General features: G+C 36.9%; 1 protein-coding gene across 1 annotated transcript; it reads right to left on the bottom strand.

Moving 5' to 3' along the window:
- Positions 1 to 3462: 3462 nt before the first annotated feature.
- LOC128039934 (uncharacterized) lies at positions 3463 to 3948 on the bottom strand. The gene has a single exon (XM_052628872.1). The coding sequence runs from the start codon at positions 3946 to 3948 to the stop codon at positions 3463 to 3465; it is 486 nt and encodes a 161-aa protein (XP_052484832.1).
- Positions 3949 to 23891: the final 19943 nt, after the last annotated feature.

Below are 23891 nucleotides of genomic sequence, written 5' to 3'. Positions count from 1 at the left end.
AAATACCTAGTTTTAATTTTTAGACTTTATGATTTAATTCCTATGTAAAAAAATTCAGCCCAAGCAACCCATTAAAAGCCTTGGCTGAATTTCCCCTTGAAATTAGTAATTAGATTTTTTTTTTTAGATTTCCTAATAGGGTAGGAAAATAGTTAGAATGCCTATATTAAGGCTTGGCCGGCCACCCTTATGAACACACATTACATTAAAATTTCAGATTTTGTTGAGTGAAAATTCTTTTAGAGTTTCTCCAAAAAATCTCTCTTGAGTTTTCTTTAGAAGTAGTTTTAACAATCTTTTGATTGTGGGAGCCATCTTCAGCCTTCTTCTTGCCGTGTGCTTACATCGGAGGGGAGATTAGAGCCGTCTGAAGGGAGTTGTGAAATCTTTTTTCGATTTCAAGGCTTCTTAGGACTTTTCCTTATCTTTATTGCTGTTTATTTTTCTTTAGATTTTTCTGCTTGTGCCGATTCATTGATTAACTTGTTTTATTCGTTCTTGTTGCGTTTCCAGCCCCTTTCAATCTTCAAGAAGCTGATCGGCACCCTTCTTGGCTGCAAGAAAACATTTTCTATTCATAATTTGCAATTGATCTTGCCACACAATTATCCTATCTCTAATTCAATTCGGTTTGTTGAGTTTTTGAATTAACTTGCTGTTTTGTGTTCAATTGTCAGATTCGGTTGATTGGATTCTTTCTTGAAGTTCATTTTCGTGTTCATGGCTTCCAAGAATCCTCTATTAATAAGTGTTTCGGTTCTTGGCTGATTCTTTATTGTTTTGGGTTTTTGTTTCAGATCTGGAATTCTAAGATTTAATTTTTTCTGTTTCGTTTCAGATCTAAGTGTCTAAAGTTTTCGTAGGATTTTCCCGTGACTTGACAACTCGATCTTGGTTCGCGCACAACCCTCTATCATTTGGTATCAGATTTTGGGCATTTTGGGTGTTCTTGGTTGATTTCTAAACTGGTCTCCTTTTAAAAACAGTAAATAGCAGTTTTTACCCAGAAAAATTTTGTGAAAAAAATTCATTTGAGTGGGTAAACGTTGTCCGATTGGTTTGAAATTTTATATGCATATTTTTTGCACTGTGATAGAATATTAAAAAATATTTCCCACAAAAAAAATCAGTGGAAAAAGTCAAAAAAATAGAAAAATACGAAATCAAATAAAAATTTTTAAAAAAATATTCAGCGGGTTGATTTTAGTGCCGAAACTTTCCTAATCAAAAATAAAATATCTAAGGACATTCCAGTTTAAATTTCATGATTTTTGGAGATCGGGAACACCTCGAACGAAGTTGTCAAGTTACTCCGCAGTTTTTCAGGTTTTCGGGTATCAGCAATTTTTATTGATTCTTAGCGGCAGGATTTCATTTGTTTTGCGTTTATTCTTCCTTTACACTATATAACACCTTCTTGTTTCTTGTGTTAGTAGGATTTAATAGTGTGCACAATTCTTCCTCGGTGCAACACAAATCAATTAGTGTCTCGTCACTTTTTTGGATTCCTAGTGCAATTAGGATTCTTTGGTAGTTACGGTTCATACACTTTCTAATTGATTGATATAGACTCTACTAAAGAACTCACAAGACTGAATTCTACCTCTTTGAGAATTTGATTTTCCTTTTTGAGTGATTAACGGTGAGGTTTGTTAATTTTTTTTGGAGTGTTGAATGTTTGTTTTTCAGGTATTACAAAAGGAAAAAAATAAGATGCATAGACTGGGTCAAGTCGATGATGAGAATAATGACTATAATGAGGTCCATGATAAATTTATAGAGTTCCAACAACAGTTAGACGAACAGACTGCTGCACTCAAACAAACACATGCCATACTTCGAACATTGAGTGCATGAGATGCGATTGGACTGAGTGGAGAAAAGAGCCCAATGAGGACAACTTAATTCAAGTGAAAGGGAAAAAATGAGAGTGCCAAGAAGACGAACATCCAACGAATATTCGAGAAGAGATTCACATCATAATTCCTATTCAACGATGATACGCACTCGCTTCGTTTAATGAATTGAGTTGTAGGATTTGCCCGATCGTGAATAAGGAATAAGTTGAAGGCTTTACAAGATGGGTTAAAAGAAAAAGGTTATCTAGGCTCAAAGGGTTCGATAGTTTAAGAAATAAAGTAGAAAACAATGGATGTAATTTGGCCAAGGATTCAAAAGTCGAACTAACACAATAGGAGTGTGTTAACCCGTAACTTATGAGAATGCTTAGATTGGTAAGGTTTTGATGGAAGTATAGGATAGATGATTAGAAACTTCGACCCAGTATCAATGATGATAGGAACCTCAGTATGAATTCGAACGCCACACTTTTGGTATTAAAGTGATAAGTTCAGTTAGAAACAAAGACAGGTTTGACGCCACAAAGATGTTTGATGAGTCTCACAAGTCTTTGGAGAAAAATGAGAGTTGAAAACAAACTCACAAATTAACAAAGTTCTAAAATTGTTCATTAACCTTCAAATGTGAATTACATGGTCTATTTATAGCTGAACTATGGCAGCCGAATAGCCTATTTAATCAGATTCTTATGCCTTAAGTTTCTTTAGGAAACTTCCTAGAAATTTCCTAGATACATTCATGAAATAAAAATCTGAATATTAGCATTCTAGAAGAGATGGTTCGGCTAGCCCTTTAATGGTGAGAATTCACATTCAACTAATGCTTTTAAAGAGCTTAATTGCTGTTTTGGAGAAAAGAAATGGCCAGCTTGAAAACACATGCTTCTTTGGTCGAATATGAGCAGCCTCCAATTGAATGAGCTGCTGGAATTTATGAGGCAATCTTTGGCCATTGCTCTCCACGAAATTGACCCTTGGAGGAGCTCAAAACAGTAGGTGGAAGTCCATTGAACTGCACAAAAAGTCAGCTGAAAGCACAAGGCAGCTACACTTTAAATGTCGTTCATGCATGTGCCCAAATACATGCTCCTCCTTAATTGACTTCCTTTGTATTTAAGCTAGTTGACTCATCTGAAAAAAATATCAAATAAATTCAGTTAAGACATATTTAAGGCTCATGAAAACAGCAGCTGAAACACATTAAAATTCTGCACATTAATTCAGCTAAGACAAATTAATTACCAGCCACTAATAAATTTGTCTTAATCTAGACACATTAAAACTTTGTAATTAAACTAAACATATTTAATTTATGACTTAATAGGGACATATTAAAGACATGTACTAATATAAGACACATTTAATAAGTTGAATTAAAATGTCCAGATTAAAACACATTTATTTAATTAAATGATTTGAGCTGATTCTAAACTAACACAACTAATTTAATTTATTCAAAATGAATATAATCAGCTCATTGAACTAGTTAAGTGCTGAATTGAGCTGAATTGAGCTGACACGAGCTAAAATTAGCTTGTAGGAAGGTGCGAATCAAGCTAGTTGAGCTGGGCGTTTTATGTGCAGCCAACCCATCACTCCACACTCAAGCAATATAGCTTGCTACGGCATCTTGGAATTTCTTGACATGTGCTCGAGTGATTGGCCCCGAAGGCAACTCTATGGATTCGACATCTAACTTCTTGGATGAGCTCGTATCATCTCTCCCCTTTTCAAGGTGATTCGTCCTCGAATCGTGACCTATATCAAAAGGAGAGAGGTCAGTAACATTAAAACTGGCACTCACTCCATACTCACTCGGTAAATGAATTTTATAAACATTATCATTGATCCGTTCCAACACTTGGAAAGGACCGTCACCCCTAGATTGAAGCTTGGATTTCCTTTCTTCGGGAAACCGTTTCTTGCGCAAGTGGATCCAAACCCAGTCACCAGGTTCGAATACAACTCGTTTCCATCCCTTATTGGCTGCTCGAACATATTGTTCAGTCCTCCTTTCGATTTTGTGCAATTGTTTAACAAACTCAGCCTTTCTTTTACCATCGACATGCACTAACTCATTAGCAGGCATAGGAACCAAATCAAGAGGGGTAATGGGGTTAAAGCCATATACTACCTCAAAAGGAGAAAATTTCTTAGCGGAATGAACGGTTCGTGATACGACCTCGGTTTAATAGTTGAACCCGAGTCGTTTAGTTCTCGATCGTAAACGAAGAAGTATATTAGACAAGAAGAAGATAGAATATATTTGAGTTCAAAGAAGTAAAGTAAGTCTGTGCAAAGTTGGACGTGGATTTGGTTTAAGTCGAAATGGTATGACTAGAATGGTCGAGTTCGGTTTAGGATTAATTAAGAAATGGTATTTGGTTTTGGTACGTTTTGGTATTTGGGAATTGGTACGAAATGGTAAGGGATTTGGTACGAAATGGTAATGGTTCAAAAAGGTCAAGAGTGAACCAACACTAAAGAAAAGTGTCGACCCGAAACTTATAGGACCTAAATGAGTTGGGAATGGTTGATAAGGACCTTGACCCGATACTTAGTGATGTGAGCTTGCCTACGAACCAAATGGAGAACGAACAAGAAGCCATCAAGCTGCCCATTGGTCCAATAACGCGAGCTAGAGCTAAACGATTCAAAGATGCTATTTTAGCAATGGTGGAACGGGTTGAGGAAAATGATAGCAAGGAGTTTAAAATGAGTGAACATATTCAACTTCTTTGAAGTGAATTTCGTTCTAGCTAATTAATTTGATCTTGGAATTTAGACCATTTAAATAAACATTTAAATAAGTTTCATTACTGACTTTTAAATATGTCTTAATTAATTTAAGTGTTTAATATGTCTTGATTTAGTTAAATTAAAGATGTCTTGATGTCATTTAGTTTGTCTAAATTATTACATGTTTTAAATTTGTCCAAATTAATTTATGTGTTATGATTTGTTAATATTTAAGTTGTCTCAATGTTATTTAGGATGTTCACATTATACTTTAATTTAGTTCAATTGAATTTGCTTGAAATTAATTAAGTTCATGTGTGTTTTTAGGTGCAAATTAATTTGAAGATGAATTAGGCGATTCATGCATGGAGATTCAATGAATTTGAAGATGCATGTGCGGTGATTTAATGCATTAAAGTGATTAATTTTTTGGAGTTTTTCCAAGGCAACTATTCGCCAAAGTGACCAAGCTTTTCATCCTTTCAAGATTGGCCGATTCTCTTCTCAAGGAAGTATAAAGGCTGTTCACACTATGGCTGTTCGGTTTAGCCATGTTCACACCTCATGGCCTTTCAAAACCATCCGTTCACACTTCTAAATGGCTGTTCAAATTGCCAATTAATGCTGGTAATTTTTCAGCAATAGTTGCTTCATGAATGACCCCATTATGTTCAATGACCGAACCTAGCCTATTCATGCACATCCAATATGTTCAAGGTGCATTTGCCCATCTAGAAGATGACCATTGGAGCTCTCATTCAGCCGAATCTACATGGGCTAATAATTTTGCATTCATGCTGAATTTTAGTTCATTGTTTACTTAGAAACTAAGTCTTGAATTTGTCCATTCGGTTACTAGTAGAAAGGCTATAAATAGTTGTTGAATTTCTTGTAAAAGGACTTTTGACGAATTTCTGAATGAAATATCATTTTAGTGAGGCAATTCACTCTCTTTATTCTTCAAAGCTCAATTGACTTATCTTTACGAGTGGCGTCAATCTGACTTTGTTTCGAACTTATCACCATAAGGTGTGGCGTTCCAACTATACCGAAGGTTCCTATTTTGCTAAATAGAGGGTCTCGATTTTATCTACCATTTCTTTCCTTTTCTTTGAAACCTTTAAGCCCGGGTCCTTATTTGCTAATAAGGGTTCGTTCTTGTTTCATTGGAAACCACTTATCCCATTTTGCTTCCTAAACCATTTAAAACCAATATAACTCATCTTATTGAATTTGAACTAAATCGACACTACCTAAATTTGATTGGGAACATAATACGACTCGTCACATCATCCGAATCGAGCTCGTATCACTTAGGAAAGTATGAACCAAAGGTATCAAAGGTGAACGCCAGACTCGGGTTTAGGGAGTGATAAGTTTGAAAGAAAGACTCAGAAAGACGCCACTAGAAGCTAGATAAGTCTTACGGGTCTCGAACGAAATTTGAGAGAAAATGCCTCACAAATTTGGCAGCAATTCGTTACTTAAAATGTCAAAAAGTCTTTTACAAAGTAAAATTTCAGCTATTTATAAGCAACACCTAAGCTAGCCGAATGGTCACTTACATTCCTTAAAAATTAAGCAAATGAATCACTTAAATGAACTAGCTAGATTCGACTGAACATGGAGCTCCATTAGACACCTTCTAGATGAAGCATTGGACTTGGAAAAAACTTGGATGATGCATGGATAGCTAGGTTCGGCCAATGGGCATAAATTAGCTCATTTATGTTGCAACTTTTGGCTGAAAAGTGACCAGCAATTAAGAGGGTAATGAGCAGCCAATTCAAGTGTGAAAGCTCAACATTGAAGAGTCATGGAGTGTGAACACATGGAACCAAAAAGCCAAGATGCATCCAGCAAAAGTGAAAGGATTAATTGACAGCTTTGGAGTTGGAAACATTAGCTCTCTTGACCGAATAGTCACATAGGAATGCCAAATTCAGCTCACCAATTTGATGCATGTATCTCCAGGTTCATTGAATCTATTTGCATGCACCAAGCTAAATGAATCTCCACATTCGGCTCACCTTGCTAAATGAACCCCCACATTCGGCCAACCTACATAAATAGGAAGAACTAAGATTAATGTGGTATTTAGTGAACTAAATTAAGAATAAAAACAAGACACATTAATTCGGTCAACAATGACACTAAAATCACTCATTAAATTGGCTGACTTTAAAGCAACTTTAAATCATGTAATAAAACTTGACATATTAAAACATACAACAAACATATTAAAAAGCTGTAATAAACTAATTAAATCGACTTAAATAAATATTCAGCTATTAAATTAATGTCTAGTTGATATTGAGTGAATTGAAAATGTTTGAGTGAAGTTGAGCTAATTGAGCTCATTGAGTGAAATGGAAGTTAATTCAGCTCGTATTAAAGTGCACGGATTTCTTTTCGAGTTGGTCCAAGCTTCCTCGATGTGACCAACCAAGATCTCGCCCCAAACTTTGTCAACTAAAGCCGAAACAGCCTCCTTGAATTGTTTAGCTCGTGATCGGGTGATGGGACCTTGGGGCAACTCCAACGGCTTCTTGTTCGAGCTAGGTAGGACTTGAGGCGTGGCCGTATCAGTTCGGTTGTATGCGAACTCCACGTGAGGTAAACAATCTTCCCACATCTTCAAATTTTTTTTGTAAGATGGCTCAAAGAGAAGTCAATAGCACTCGATTTACTACGTCAGTTTGGCCATCCGTTTGAGGGTGATGTTGGATCGCCGGCACCCCTACGGCGCAGCGGAAAAATTTAATAATTGGTGACCCTAACAACAGATCCATGTGTGAGGAACGAATCGGGGTGAAAAGGGTTACGAAATTACCTAATGTATGTTCTGAGTAGACAACAACTTCTCAACAATGTGTAGTCTGATCTACAATCGAACTAAGCCGTAATCTATCGAGACTTCGACCTCTACGTAATCTACCTAGTTGACTACGAACGGAAGAAATCCCCAAAACGGTTTTGAAAGTAATTTTTCTTTGACGACTGCTAGACCAAAAGTAAAGAAAAACGGGATTCTTATATCCTATTATTTTAGGGTTTTTAGGAATTAAATAAATATAATAATATTTTAAACCGAAAATTATAATTACATTAATTATAATATAATTTCGGTAAACCATATATTTATTTAAATTCATATGCTAACCAAATTCATGTCCTCATTATGCGTACAACAAACTTGTACATAATGTGTTCGAAATTTGATTACCGAATTAAATTAATTCTATAATTAATTTAATTCAAGTGAAACCCAAAAATAATACCAACTATGGTTTATTTCGTTCATTTCAACTATAGGGTGTGACCCTGTAGGTTCCTGTAACATTAGCAGTAATACTAGAACGATTCCAATGTTACAAACAATGAGTGGCATCTAGCAATGCATCATTGCTACCTATGTCACAAGAGATCATGATTCGACAAACTTTTTATTATTATTATGATTAACCTTTTATGCAATAATCCTTAAGTCCTTTATCTCTAGATTGGACACAAGTCATGGAATAGTCACACTTGTATAGTCCATTCCATGTTCCTTGATACCTTAAGCAGACTACAATATACAAATAAGTATGACATCTCATATCAACTTATTTGAGCATGGCCATGCATTTCTAGTCTCACTTAATCAAGTGGCCCAAGATATTACTCCCATTATGTAGGAGGGACTTATTCTATATCGACCAACAATATCCCTCTACATCGATTGTGGTATATCCAACATCAGCCTTTATAGAACAACCAGTTACGGTGTACGTTTGACTATATCAAAATATACTACTCACGATATTGGGATTATGATGATCTCAAGTCTGAGGATCATATACATATTAATCACTATGAGTAATGTCGTGACAATTACATAATAATCCAGGAAACATACTCATAATGGGTCAATCCAATATGTTGTTCTCTAACACACATATTCATGCATCGATTCTGACATTCTGATGTGATCCGGCTCGGTTGATTGAGTCGATTCACTTGATTGCCCGATCATCGACGAGAAGTTTGTTCGATTTTGTAGATAGATGGAGTTAGATGATTTTTTATAGCGAAAGCTGAGAAAATGGGTCAAAAGATGGTTTGTATAGATGTTTGATAGGTTCGGTGAAATAAAGAAATATTGTTTATAATTTAATAGTTAAAATGGAATGGAAAAAAAATAGAACTCAAGCGAAGAACGATTCAATACTATATGAAGTATTGCCCCAGGACTTATATTGCTCAAGGTGGATTAAATGGATTGTCGAAGATGGACCTTGACCCGTTACCTATAGAGAGGTAGGAACCAAAGGTATAAAAAGGTGGATGAACGCCACACCAGGATGGTGATAAGTTCAAGAAGTCGGGTTGACGCCACTAGCGAGCTAGATAAGTCAAACGAGACTCAAATGAAGTCGGATTGGAGGTAACCTCACAATAAGTTTAATAATCAGAAATGTCTAACCTTTTTACAAAGAGAAAAGAACTATTTATAGATTACATTAGATAGACAAATAGACTAAGTAAATTCGGCTTTAATTGAATTAAACTAATCTAGAAATGTATCTTTAAAGGCTATGTCCAAATTCGGCTGAATGGTACTTCAATGGGCAGCTTCATGGCTAAGGAAATGAACTTGAAGGCTTGGTGAATGTATGGGAGAGCAATGGACATGTCTAGGTTCGGCCAAGGTGTGAATGGACACTCCAAGAGATGCGTTTTGGCCGAATAGGTACTTAGGAGATCAATGGACAGCAACCGATGCATGTAAGTGAATATTCATGCATTCTTCCATTCATTGTATTAAAGCATTCATGCATCATCCTTACGTTCATTGAACCAGCCCATTCATGAATCATCTTTAATTGTGTTCCCACATCATGCATTGTAAGTAGACGTTCATGCACCTAGCTTGAATGAATCTCCACATTCGGCTGTACCTACATGAAACATGAACAAATTAATTAAAGATAACTAACACATAAATTAAAATAGACAAATTTAATAAAGTCTTAAGCTAGACATATTAAATTCGGCTAAGACAACTTTAAAAACATGAAATAAATCAAAACATAATTATGAGCTGTAATGACTTAAACTAAGTTAATAAAATACTTTAATTATTCAACCAATAAAATAAATGAGCTAAATTGTAGCTAAATTGAGCTCGATTGAGCTGAAATGAGCTCAATTGAGCTGGTCGGAGCTGAAACGAGCTAGAAAAGCTAAGATGGAGCTGAAATTGAGCTGAAGTTAGCTTGCACTAAGGTGCATGGTTTCTTCAAGGAGTTGGATCGAGCTTCCTCATCTTCAACAAGCTGATTCTCCTTCCAAAATTTGAACAACAAAGCTGAAACAACTTCATGAAATCGCTTGGACCTAGCTCGGGTCATTGGTCCCTTTGGAAGCTCGAGGGAATCAAGACGAGGACTTGATGGGGCTTGGGGCGTGGTCACATCACATTCCATATCAATGATAACTCTTTATCATAAATCAACTACATGTTAGTCTTAATGCATTATCGTTTTCCTATCTAACAATAATACTTGACTAAGGATCTTTTAAGAATAATCAAATTATTCTTAGGACATTATTATAAAATAGTTTATTTATACACACAGAAAAGAAACTGAAATAATAATGGTAAGCCTTATATTAATAAACATGATAAATCAAGTATGTTATTACAACCATCCCATGATTGATCTTTGGGCATACTCTAACAATCTCCCACTAGCACTAAGACCAATCACTTATATATCTAATACCAAGTGACTTAGTGTGACGATCATGCTTCTGCTGTGTCAGAGGCTTGGTCAAGGGATCAACAATGTTATCATCTGTAGCTACTCTGCATATCTCTACATCCCCTCGATCGATAATCTCTTGAATGAGATGGTAGCGCCTAAGTATGTGTTTGGATCGCTGGTCAGATCTAGGTTCTTTAGCTTGTTCAATGGCTCCATTGTTATCACATCGGAGTTCTATAGCATCTGATATGCTAAGCACAACCCCTAGTTCAGTAATGAACTTTTTGATCCAAACTGCTTCTTTTGCTGCCTCACTGGCTGCAATATACTCGGTATCTGTTGTAGAATCGGCTACTATACTTTGCTTTGAACTCTTCCAACTTACAGCGCCACCATTAAGGCAAAACACAAAACCTGATTGTGATCGAGAATCGTCCTTATCGGTTTGGAAGCTGGCATCAGTGTAACCTTTTACTATTAACTCTTCCTCACCTCCATATATTAGGAAAGTATCCTTAGTCCTTCTCAAGTACTTAAGGATATTCTTGACTGTGGTCCAGTGACCTTCACCGGGATCTACTTGGTATCTGCTCGTCATGCTTAAGGCATATGAGACATCTCGACGGGTACATAACATGGCATACATGATAGATCCAATAGCGGAAGCATATGGAATTTTACTCATGCGTTCTCTCTCTTGTGGAGTTGAAGGACACATTTCCTTCGAGAGTGAAATACCATGTCTCATAGGTAGGAATCCTCTCTTAGATTCTTCCATACTGAACCTTTTCAGTACTTTATCTATGTATGTACTTTGGCTTAGACCTAATAGTCGTCTTGATCTATCTCTATAGATCTTTACCCCTAAGATGTAAGTTGCTTCGCCCAAGTCCTTCATGGAAAAAAAACTTCCTAACCAAGTCTTAATAGACTGCAGGGTAGGTATGTCATTTCCTATAATAAGTATGTCATCCACATACAGTACCAAGAATGCTATAGTGCTCCCACTAACTTTCTTGTAAACACATGGCTCATCTTCATTTTTGATAAAACCAAACTCTTTGATTGCATCATTAAAACGAAGATTCCAACTTCGAGAAGCTTGCTTTAATCCATAAATGGATCTTCGTAGCTTACATACCTTTCCAGCATCCTTTGGATTGACAAAACCTTCAGGTTGTGTCATATACACATCCTCTTCAAGTTTCCCATTAAGGAAAGCTGTTTTGACGTCCATCTGCCAGATTTCATAGTCATGAAATGCAGCTATAGCAAGCAAGATCCTGATGGATTTAAACATAGCTATAGGAGAAAAAGTTTCATCATAGTCAACACCATGAACTTGGCGAAACCCTTTAGCGACTAATCGCCCCTTGTATGTTTGTACATTACCATCCCTGTCGGTTTTCTTTTTGAAAACCCACTTGCACCCTATGGGCTTAACCCCTTCAGGTGGGTCAACCAAATTCCATACTTGGTTTTCATACATGGAATCCATCTCAGATCTTATGGCTTGAAGCCATTTCTCAGAGTCTGGGCTTGTCACCGCTTCTTGATAAGTCCTAGACTCATCTTGATCTATAAGTAGAACGTCACCATGCGTTGTGATGAGAAATCCATATCTCTCAGGTGCTTGGCATTCTCTTAAAGATCTACGCGGTGGTTGTGTTTCTACAACAATTACTTGTTCCTCAATCCCTTGTGGAACTTGCTGTTGTTCTATCTCTGCTTCAGTGGTATTTTGCGATTCTTGAACTTCATCAAGTTCAATCTTTTTCCCACTTCCTTTTCTAGAAACAAATTCTCTCTCTAGGAAGACACCAGTCTGAGCAACAAGTATTTTGTTCACAGTGGGATTAAAGAAATAATATCCTTTAGTTTCTTTTGGATACCCCACAAAAACACATTTTTCAGATTTGGGCTCAAGCTTACTAGACGTCTGACATTTAACATAAGCTTCACAACCCCAAATTTTCATAAAAGAAATACTGGGACATTTCCCAGTCCACATCTCATATGGTGTCTTTTGAACCGATTTAGATGGAACATGATTTAGTGTGAAAGCATTTGTTTCAAGTGCATGTCCCCAAAAGGAAGTCGGTAGATCAGCATGACTCATCATGGATCGAACCATGTCTAACAAAGTTCGATTTCTTCTTTCAGAAACTCCATTCCATTGAGGAGTACCAGGAGGAGTATGTTGTGAGACAATCCCACATTGCTTCAAAAGATCATCAAACTCTAAGCTCATATACTCCCCACCTCGATCAGATCGAAGTGTCTTGATAGTTTTTCCTAGTTGATTTTGTACTACATTTTTGAATTCCTTGAACTTTTCAAGGGATTCAGACTTATGGCGCATGAGATAGACATACCCATATCTACTGAAATCATCAGTGAAAGTAATGAAGTAGTAAAATCCTCCTTTAGCCTGTGTATTTATTGGCCCACTTACATCAGAATGTATTAAGCCCAATAAATCACCAGCTCGTTCACTTTTACCAGTAAAAGGAGATTTAGTCATTTTTCCCAATAAGCAAGATTCACATACTTCAAATTGTTCAAAAACAAGTGAATCCAATAGACCATCTTTATGGAGCTTGAATATGCGTTCCTCACTTATGTGGCCCAAACGACAATGCCATAGGTAAGTTTGATTTGAGTCATTTATTTTTGATCTTTTAGTATTTATGTTGTAGATGAGATTTGTTTGATCTAAAATATAGAGGCCATTAATCAATTGTGCCGAACCATAGAAAACATTATTGAGATAAAAGGAACAACAATTAGTCTTAATAATTATCTCAAAACCAATTTTGTCTAAACAAGAAATTGAAATAATGTTTTTAGTCAAACTGGGCACATAATAACAATCCTCTAAACATAAACCAAGTCCACTAGGAAAAGATAAATTATATGTTCCTACAGCTAATGCAACAACTTTTGCTCCATTTCCAACTCAGAGGTCCACATCTCCTCTAGCCAAAGTCCTACTCCTTTGCGGTCCACATGCAAGTACAAATGTGAGAACCACAACCAGATATCTAATACCCATGAAGTAGTAGTTGATAAATTAATATCAATAACATAAATACCAAGCAGACGTTCCGCTTATTTTGGCCTTCTTGACTTCCTCAAGATAGATAGGGCGATTCGCTTCCAATGTCCATCACACCACAATGAAAGCAGTTTCCTTCCTTAGCCACCCCTCCTTTAGGTTTCAATGCAGCCTTTACTTTTCCAGGCTTGGGCCTACCTTTGCCCTTGGGCTTTGTTTGAACTTTGGCCTTTCCCTTGCCTTTATTATTACGGACCATCAGTATAGGCTTGGGTCCAACCTTTTTCATGTTGCCTTCATAGATTCGTAACATATCTTGAGCAAGCGTATAGTAGTCTTATCAATTTCATTCATATTGAAATTGAGGAGAAACTGGCTGTAGCTATCCGGCAACGATTACAGAATAACATCAGTGGCCAACTCTTAGCTCAATGGAAACCCAAGCTTAGATAGGCTTTCAATATAGCCAATCATCTTAAGGACATGAGGTCCTACTGGGCTTCCTTCAGCCAGCTTACATTGGAATAGGGCCTTAGAGATATCGAACCTCTCTTGCCGTGCTTGCCCCTAATAAAGTTCTTTCAGGTGCTCAATCATTTCATAAGCAACCATGTCCTCATGTTGCTTCTAAAGCTCAGGGTTCATAGTGGCAAGCATAAGATATCCAACGTCTACCATGTCATCGAGATGCCTCTTGTAAGCATCTCTATCAGCCCTCGAGGCATTAGCGGGTGGTTCGTTAGGAACTGGTTGTTCAATGATAAATAATTTCCGTTCTTGTTTGAGGACAATCCTCAAGTTACGGAACTAGTCAAGAAAATTTAAACCATTCAATTTGTCCTTCTCAAGGACCGATCGTAATGATAGTGTATTTGTGTTTGCAGCCATAATATATATCTACAACAATGAAATTATGCGTGTGAAAAATTTATCAAATTTATATTAATCATTAAAAGGACTTAATAAAGTGATGTTCCCACTATTTTATTACAAAACTAATACCTCATAGATTAGTTTCAGAAAGACTTTCTCGAAACGTATTTCAAGTGGGTTAAGGATCCATATTTCACGTCCTTTTAAGTCAGCTTTGGCTTTACTCTCAAGATTATGGTTATCTAGGTAAGCAACACTTTGCTAATTACATCATATGTAACTCCTAAAGTTTGGTGAACAACTCTTGTTCTAATCATCTTATGATTTATCCAAATTACTCGCCTCTAGGTTTCTAATCCTATTAGAAAACCTAGTTAAGTCATTAACCAATTTTAACCAGCAAATATCACTTGTTTATTCTTCGCGTTTAACCAAGATAAATACTAGTACTTCGCTTTAGCAGAACCTACAGATTGATCGAGGCCTTAACGAGGCAAAATTGGAAGGCTATGTTGACTTAATATTTTAATAGAGGATTTTCTTAAGATCGTTCCATCTCACCAATTATGGTTTACTTTAGTCCATTTAGCCATTTAATTGATCTCATCAATTAATGTGGTTCAATATTATCAAATTTTAACATGGTTAAAATTTAGCATGCTTTAGACATCCATAGCATCTCATACATGAATAAAGCAATAAATAAATGCAATAGTTATAGCCCATAAACTAAGGTGGTGCAACCCAAGCCAATGGGAGAACCAAAAGGAAACCTAAAGGTGTAAGCCGATTTTCAAGCTATCAGTCCATACTGGTTGGCCCATCTTCCTTCTCGGCTAGCCCACAGCAACTCTTACAAATTACAATATGTAGAAACTCGTTTTACATATGAGGGATTAAGATGAGAAGAGAAATACAAAAGAATAGTAGCAAGGCACGACATGCAGGCTGTATTTATAAAATTACAACATTTTTATCAAATGGGCTGTCGGGCTATAACTATGCATTTCAAACACCGTGTATGTCAAAAATAGTATACATAAATAAACATTTTTGTTAAGGTGTATTAAAACATATCCTTTCAACTTTTATGGCCCACCAAGTTTTATTTATTATTAAAAAAACATACTTTAAGAAGATGGGGGCTGAGGCGGTGGAAAAAACCTCAAGATTTGATAACTGTTATCAACAGAATCGTGTTTTCGGGATTTTAATCCCTGAGGTTTCATGCCGGAACAACGCTTGTTCCACTAACCAATTAACTCTTATCGGAATCTGTCAACACCACCGTCGCACCGTCATAGAACTATTAACACTTAACAGTAATAACATAAAACCGATTACGCCATAACACCATGATTAACATTTAATCCATTGTCAAAAGGAACGATTATCAGGTTACTCTTAAACGATTTAAACAGTTAGAAATTTAATAAAATTGAAGCATGCATCTCATACAATTGCATCACCCAAGTATTTAAACCCAAGTCCGTGTCACACAACCTGGCTCTGATACCACTGTTGGATCGCCGGCACCCCTACGGCGCAGCGAAAAAATTTAATAATCGGCGACCCTAACCACGGATCCATGTGTGAGGAATGAATCGGGGTGAAAAGGGTTACGAAATTACCTAATGTTTGTTCTGAGTAGACAAAAACTTCTCAACAATGTGTAGTCTGATCTACAATCGAACCAAGCCGCAATCTATCGAGACTCCGACCTCTACGTAATCCACCCAGTTGACTACAAACGGAAGAAATCCCCAAAACGGTTTTGAAAGTAATTTTTCTTTGACGGCTGCTAGACCAAAAAAAAGAAAAATGAGATTCTTATATCCTATTATTTTAGGGTTTTTAGGAATTAAATAAATATAATAATATTTTAAACCGAAAAATATAATTACATTAATTATAATATAATTTCGGTAAACCATATATTTATTTGAATTCATATGCTAACCAAATTCATGTCCTCATTATGCGTACAATAAACTTGTACATAATGTGTTGGAAATTTGATTACCGAATTAAATTAATTCTATAATTAATTTAATTCAAGCGAAACCCAAAAATAATACCAACTATGGTTTATTCCGTTCATTTCAACTATAGGGTGTGACCCTATAGGTTCCTGTAACGTTAGCAGTAACAGAACGAGTCCAATGTTACAAACAATGAGTGGCATCTAGCAATGCATCATTGCTACCTAAGAGATCATGATTCGACATAACCTTTTTTTATTATGATTAACCTTTTATGCAATAATCCTTAAGTCCTTTATCTCTGAATTGGACACAAGTCATGGAATAGTCACACTTGTATAGTCCATTCCATGTTCCTTGATACCTTAAGCAGACTACAATATACAAATAAGTATGACATCTCATATCAACTTATTTGAGCATGGCCATGCATTTCTAATCTCACTTAATCAAGTGGCCCAAGATATTACTCCCATTATGTAGGAGGGACTTATTCTATATTGACCAACCATATCCCTCTACATCGATTGTGGTATATCCAACATCAGCCTTTATAGAACAACCAGTTACGGTGTACGTTTGACTATATCAAAATATACTACTCACGATGTTGGGATTATGATGATCTCAAGTCTGAGGATCATATACATATTAATCACTATGAGTAATGTCGTGACAATTACATAATAATCCAAGAAACATACTCATAATAGGTCAATCCAATATGTTGTTCTCTAACACACATATTCATGCATCGATTCTGACATTCCATATCAATGATAACTCTTTATCATCAATCAACTACATGTTAGTCTTAATGCATTATCGTTTTCCTATCTAACAATAATACTTGACTAAGGATCTTTTAAGAATAATCATATTATTCTTAGGACATTATTATAAAACAGTTTATTTATACACACAGAAAAGAAACTAAAATAATAATGGTAACGCCTTATATTAATAAACATGATAAATCAAGTATGTTATTACAACCATCCCATGATTGATCTTTGGGCATACTCTAACAGGTGACACGTCATCGAAAATAGAAGTTTGGTGCCTAACTTACCCCATAATGTCCTCCAAAAGTGGCTTAAAAATTTTGTGTCACGATCAGAGACAATAGTACGAGGAATCCCATGCAACCTGACAACTTCCTTGAAAAACAAGTTAGCAACGTTAGTAGCATCATCAGTCTTATTGCAAGGAATAAAATGAGCCATTTTGGAAAAACGGTCTAGAACAACGAAGATAGAATCTTTCTGTCTTTTGGTTCTAGGAAGCCCTAGAACAAAATCCATTGAAATGTCTACCCACGGAGCATCGGGAATAGGCAACGGGGTGTATAAACCATGTGGTTTAATTCATGACTTTGCCTTCTTGCAAGTGATGCAACGATCACATTTCCTTAAAACGTCGCTTTTCATTTTGGGCCAATAGAAATGTTCATGCAGAATTGCTAGAGTTTTGGCTACCCCAAAGTGACCCATAAGTCCACCACTATGGGCTTCTTCAACGAGCACGTCTCGCACAGAACTTTGAGGCACAGAAAGCTTGCCTTCATGAAATAAGTAACCCTTATGCTAAAAATACTTTTCATAAGCACCATGCGAATAAGACTCATAAATTCCACCAAAGTCAGCATCAGATTTATAAAGATATTTGATAAACTCAAAACCAAGCAATTTGGAATCCATTAAATTAGCAAGTGCGTACCTTCGTGACAAGGCGTCGGCTACCTTACCCTTTTTATACTTGATCACGTACGGGAATGATTCCAAATATTCCACCCACTTGGCATGACATTTATTGAGCTTTGTTTGTCCTTTTAAATGCCTTAGAGCCTCATGGTCCGAGTGAATTACGAATTCCTTCGGCCATAGATAGTGTTGCCATGTCTCGAGGGCTCAAATAAACGCATACAATTCCTTGTCATACGCTGGGTAGTTCAACATAGCTCCGTTGAGCTTCTCGCTAAAATATGCAACAGGTCGTCCGTCTTGCATCAAAGTAGCGCTAATGCCGATGCCTGAAGCATCACACTCTATCTCGAATGTCTTGTTAAAATTAGGTAAAGACAACAATGGTGCATTAGTTAGACATTCTTTAAGCTTATTAAAAGAATTCTCTTGTTCATCAGTCTAAATAAAAGGAGAGTTTTTCTTAATTATACCTGTCAAGGGAGCAGCTAAAGAACTAAAATTAGGCACAAACCTTCGGTAGAAGCTTGCCAACCCATGAAAACTCCTCACTTGGCTGATGTTAGTTGGACGCGGCAACTCATTGATTGCTTTGACCTTTTTTTAGTCGACTTCCAAACCACGAGCGCTTACCACAAAGCCTAAAAAGACAACTTCAGTAGTGCAAAAAGAACATTTCTTTAAATTGGCATAAAGTACCTCTTTTCGCAACACTTCAAGCACCGCACGTAGGTCTTGAGTATGATCTTCCAAACTTTTCGTGACACTTCAAGCACCACACAAAATTTCCCAATGAACGAACGTAAAACATAATTCATGAGACGCATGAAAGTACTATGAGCGTTGGTAAGTTAGAATGGCATTACCAACCATTCATACAAACTGTAATTAGTCTTCAACGCGGTTTTCCATTTGTCTCCCTCCCGTATTCGGATTTGATGATAGCCACTTTTTAAGTCAATCTTCGAAAACAGTTGGGCTCCGCTAAGTTCATCAAGCATGTCATCAAGGCGGGGAATAGGATGGTGATATTTTATGGTGATTTTATTGATGGTGATGTGATCCAGCTCGGTGATGAGTCGAGTCGTTGATGTGCCCGATCGTTAAAATGGAGAAGTATCGCTCGATCTTGAAATATGATGGAAATTAGGCTAAGTTTAGATGATAGTAACAAGGATAGGCTCGAAATAGTGAATATTGAGGAATTATAGGTTCGGCTAATCAAGAAGATAAATAAAAGAAATGGTTGGTGAAAGATAGAAGTGAATGGGCTTAAAGATCAAGAGTGAACCAACACTATAGTTGAGTGTCGACCCGAAACTTATAAGACTTTAAGGTGGTTTACGGAATGGATAGGATAGAACCTTGACCCGTTACTTAGTAAAGTAAGAACCAAAGGTATAATTGGGGTGAACGCCACACTCGGGGTTGAGTGATAAGTTCAAGGAAACAAGGTAGATGCCACTAGCTATGCTAGATAAGTTAGCTTGAGTCTAAAACAAAATAAAAGAGTTGAAAACTCACAAAATGTTATAAACATTAATCAAAGGTTCAAAATTTCTTTTCCAATGAAAATGAACAACTATTTATAGGACCATGCATGGCTAGCCGAATGGGCAACTTAATGGCTAAGAATTCAGCCATGAATATGCTAGAAAATCCTGGAAAGAATTCATTAATTTTCTATAGCTAAATTAGGCTGAATGGGCATGAATGAAGCATTAAAAATTTGGTTCATGCTTGGAGATGATGCATGGATTGGCCGAATCATCATGTTGCTTCACTTGATGCATTCATGCATCCTTAACCTTGAAGAAAGCTTAATTCCATGGATGTGCAGCCCCTTAATTGTTCCAACATCTCCCTTGGCCGAATGGAGCTTTAAAGTACCTTGAAAACTTGAATGGTCATATTGAAAATACATGGAACAGGCCTGAAACGCCCCAAGGTATGTTCTTCCATAAATTCAGTCCATAAATGAGCAAATGCATGAACATTCAGCAGCCCCCTCTTGCATGAACATCCCAAGTACTTGTGTTCCCTTAAATGCCTTCCATTGAACCTCCATTATGCATGCACACTCCCATACATTGCACCAAGCCGTTCATGAACCTGTAGCAAATAAAATCAGCAAGTTAAATGCATTCCAGAACAATAATTTGGCAGCATGTGAAAACAATAACTTGGACAATAAATTCAACTAAACCTATTAATTCTTGTAATAATTTAAGACATATTAAACACTCATAATTAATTAAAACATAATTAAAACATGTAATAAGCTGACAAGTTATTAAGAGCTGTAACTAAATTAACTAATTAACTTAAATACTTAATTTATTCCAGCAATTAAAATTAAATGAACTAAAGAGTTAATAACGAGCTCAATGAGCTGAATTGAGCTCGTGGGAGCTGACTTGAGCTCGAATGAGCTGACTTGAGCTTGAGTGAGCTGAATCGCATGGAAATAAGTTTTATTGAGTTGAATATGAACTCCATCTTGCACTTGGAGCCCTCGTGTTTAGGCCAATCTCGATGGCAATGAGTGGTGCCATAACATGATGTGATTGGGATCGCATCAGATGGCATGGCAGTCTGATACGACCACGCCTCGGGCACACTTTTGGACCAGCTCCCTAAGCATTGTTTGCAAATCCATGCGAGCTGAATTAGTTCATTTTCTTCTCGTTGAGCTCTGTTTAGCTCGTTTCCAGCTCACTTGAGCTCAAGTCAGCTCATTCGAGATCAATTCAGCTCAATTTTAACCCAATGAGCTTATTTTTAGCTTTCTTTAGTTTGCATTTATTTTGCTGAAATAAACCATTTAATTTGTCTTTAGTTGAATTAGTTGTTTATTTTAAGTTAATTGATTTGTTAAAATCTGGACCAATAATTAATTAAGTGTTTTAATTATATCTAAATTAAATACTTAATTAATTATGATTTAATTATGTCTGAATTTGTTAATATGTATGGCCGAATTTAATGTGCAAATTATTGAGTTCATATGCTGCTAATTTAATGTGTCTGAAATACATTTAACTTGCTGATGTTATTTGCTACAGGTTCATGAACGGATTGGTGCAATGTATGGGAGTGTGCATGCACAATTGAGGTTCAATGGATGGCATTTAAAGAAACACATGCATTTGGGACGTTCATGCAAGAGGGAGTTGCTGAAAGTTCATGTATTTGAAGATTCATGGATCATATTTATGGGGGAAAGTACATGGGACGTTTCATGCATGATTCATGCATTTTCAAGATGACCATTCAAGTATTTTAGGCACATTAATGCCTCATTCAGCCAAGGGAGATGTAAGATCATTAAAGGGCTGCACATTCATGGAATTATGGAGATTCTTCAAGGCTAAGGATGCATGAATGCATCTAGTGAAGCAACATGATGATTCGGTCAATCCATGCATCATCTCCGACATGAACCAAATTTTAATGCTTCATTCATGCACATTCAACAAATTAATTATTTCTTTCTAGAAATTTCTAGCATATTCATGGTTGAATTCTTAGCCATTAAGTTGCCCATTCGGCTAGCTTAGTCTTTGCCTATAAATAGCTTACTTGTTTATTGTAAAAGGTTACAGAATTTGATTATTGAAAACTTTATTGAGAGGTATCCTCCTGTCCTATTTCGTACGAGTCTCGTTCTGACTTATCTAGCTCGCTAGTGGCGTCAACCCGACTCCTTGAACTTATCACCATTCTGGTGTGGCGTTCCCCACCTTTTTTATACCTTTGATTCCTACCTCAATATAGGTAACGGGTCAAGGTCCATCTTCGACTATCCATCAAATTCACCTTAAGCAACATAAGTCCCGGGGCAATACTTCATATAGTATTTAATTGTTCTTCAGCTTGAGTTCACTTTACCATCTCCATTTTAACTTTAAAATTATAAACTTTATTTTTCTTGTAAAACCCGAACCTAACATCAATCATCAAACTTCACCTATCCTTTGAACCCTTTTTGCAACTTCCGCTTAAAGTTAATCAAAATCCATTTTTCTCACCAAACGAATGACTCTTCTCGTCGACGATCGGGCAAACAAGTGACTGAACTCTACATCATCGAGCCGGATCACATCACAGTCAATGCACATTCGCCATGATCCGTCCTTTTTACGAACTAACAATACCGGAACCGCGCACAGACTTAAGCTCTCATGAATGTAGCCCTTCTCCATTAATTCAGCTACTTGCTTCTCCAATTCCTTCGTTTCCTCAGGATTACTTCTATATGCTGGCCTATTTGGAATTGCGGCACCTGGCACAAAGTCGATTTGGTGCTCGATTCCTCGAATAGGAGGTAGGCCATTTGGCACTTTTTCGGGAAAAACATCTCTGAATTCTTGCAACAAAGAAACTATAGTAGTAGGTAAAATATTTTCAATTTCGTTAGTTTCCAATAAACATTCTTTGTACATAAGTACAAAGACGGGTTGCCTTACCAACAACAATTTTTGAATCTCTCTTTTTCTAGCAAAAACACTTTTTTTTTCATTTTCACACTCTTTTTCTTTTTCTTTTGTCACTCTTGTTTTTATTTCACTTTCGTCAGTCTTTTCTCTCTTTTTCTTTTCACTCTTTTTGTTTCTCTCCTTTTCTTTTTCTCGCTCAATGGATTGCTTCAATTTGAGTTGGTATTAATGCACTTGCTTAGGTGTGAGAGGAGCTAATGTAACATTCCTTCCAAGGTGCTTAAACGAATATCAGTTCATGTAACCGTCATGGACTACCTGCCGATCAACTTGCCAAGGACGCCCCAATAGCAAGTGTCCCGCGTGCATTGGTAGACATCGCAAATCACCTCGTCTTGATACTTGGCTATGGAAAACGCCACTTTTGCTTTCTTCGTCACCTTGAGTTCACCTCCGTCATTTAGCCATTGTAGCTTGTAAGGATTTGGATGCTTTGTGGTGGCTAAACTTAGTCTTTCAACAAGCAAAGAACTCGCGACATTGGTGCAACTCCCTCCGTCAATAATCAAACTACACACCTTGCCTTGAACATGGCAATGGATGTGAAAGATGTTATCTCGTTGTTGTTCTTCCTCGGCTACTTGGATATTCAAACTTCTTTTGACAACGAGTAATTCTCCTTCAACAGGCAGTTCGAGCTCTTCATCTTCCTCCTTGGAAATTTCAGGATCCTCCACTTATTCATCTTCAGACTCGATCTCGCCATTTGAACAAACCACCATCACTCGCCGATTCGGGCATTGACTAGCAATGTGGCCTCTTCCTTGACATTTGAAACACTTGATATCGAGAGACGATTCAAAACAGCCTTGTTTTTATTTTTGCTAGTTTCGCCACTTGATTGGTTAGGCTTAGTGGCAACAAATGGCTCCTTAGGCCGATTGGGAGCTTTGCTTGTTCCTTGAGCCCACTTGTTGGTAGAAGCCGTTGGATATGTCCGGGTGGGTCCTTTCCGCTTCAATTGTTTTTCAACTTTTATTGCCATACGCACCATGTCCATAACTTCAATGTAGTGTTGAAGCTCGATGATATTGGCAATATCCCGATTTAGGCTGGCTAAAAATCTCGCCATTGTTGCTTCACGATCCTCCTCCACGCCGGCTCTTATCATAGCGATTTCCATTTATTTATAATAATCTTCGACACTTTGGTTGCCTTTCATAAGATTTTGCAATCGTTGGTATAACTCCCGATGGTAATAGGATGGAACAAAACGCTTGCGCATAACAGCCTTCATTTTGGCCCAAGTAGAAATAGGCCTCTCCCCATTCCTTCTTCGGCTAGTTACCAATTGATCCCACCACACAATCGCATAGTCCGAGAATTCAATGGCGACGAGCTTGACCTTTTTATTTTCCGAATAGTTATGGCACTCGAAGACGAGTTCCATTTTCTTTTCCCACTCCAAATAAGATTCGAGATCAT

Source organism: Gossypium raimondii, chromosome 3, assembly GCF_025698545.1.
Source record: "Gossypium raimondii isolate GPD5lz chromosome 3, ASM2569854v1, whole genome shotgun sequence".
In the NCBI taxonomy this organism is placed as follows: domain Eukaryota; kingdom Viridiplantae; phylum Streptophyta; class Magnoliopsida; order Malvales; family Malvaceae; genus Gossypium; species Gossypium raimondii.
The sequence above is the reverse complement of the archived record's forward strand: the minus strand, read 5'-3'. Positions and strand labels throughout refer to the sequence as shown.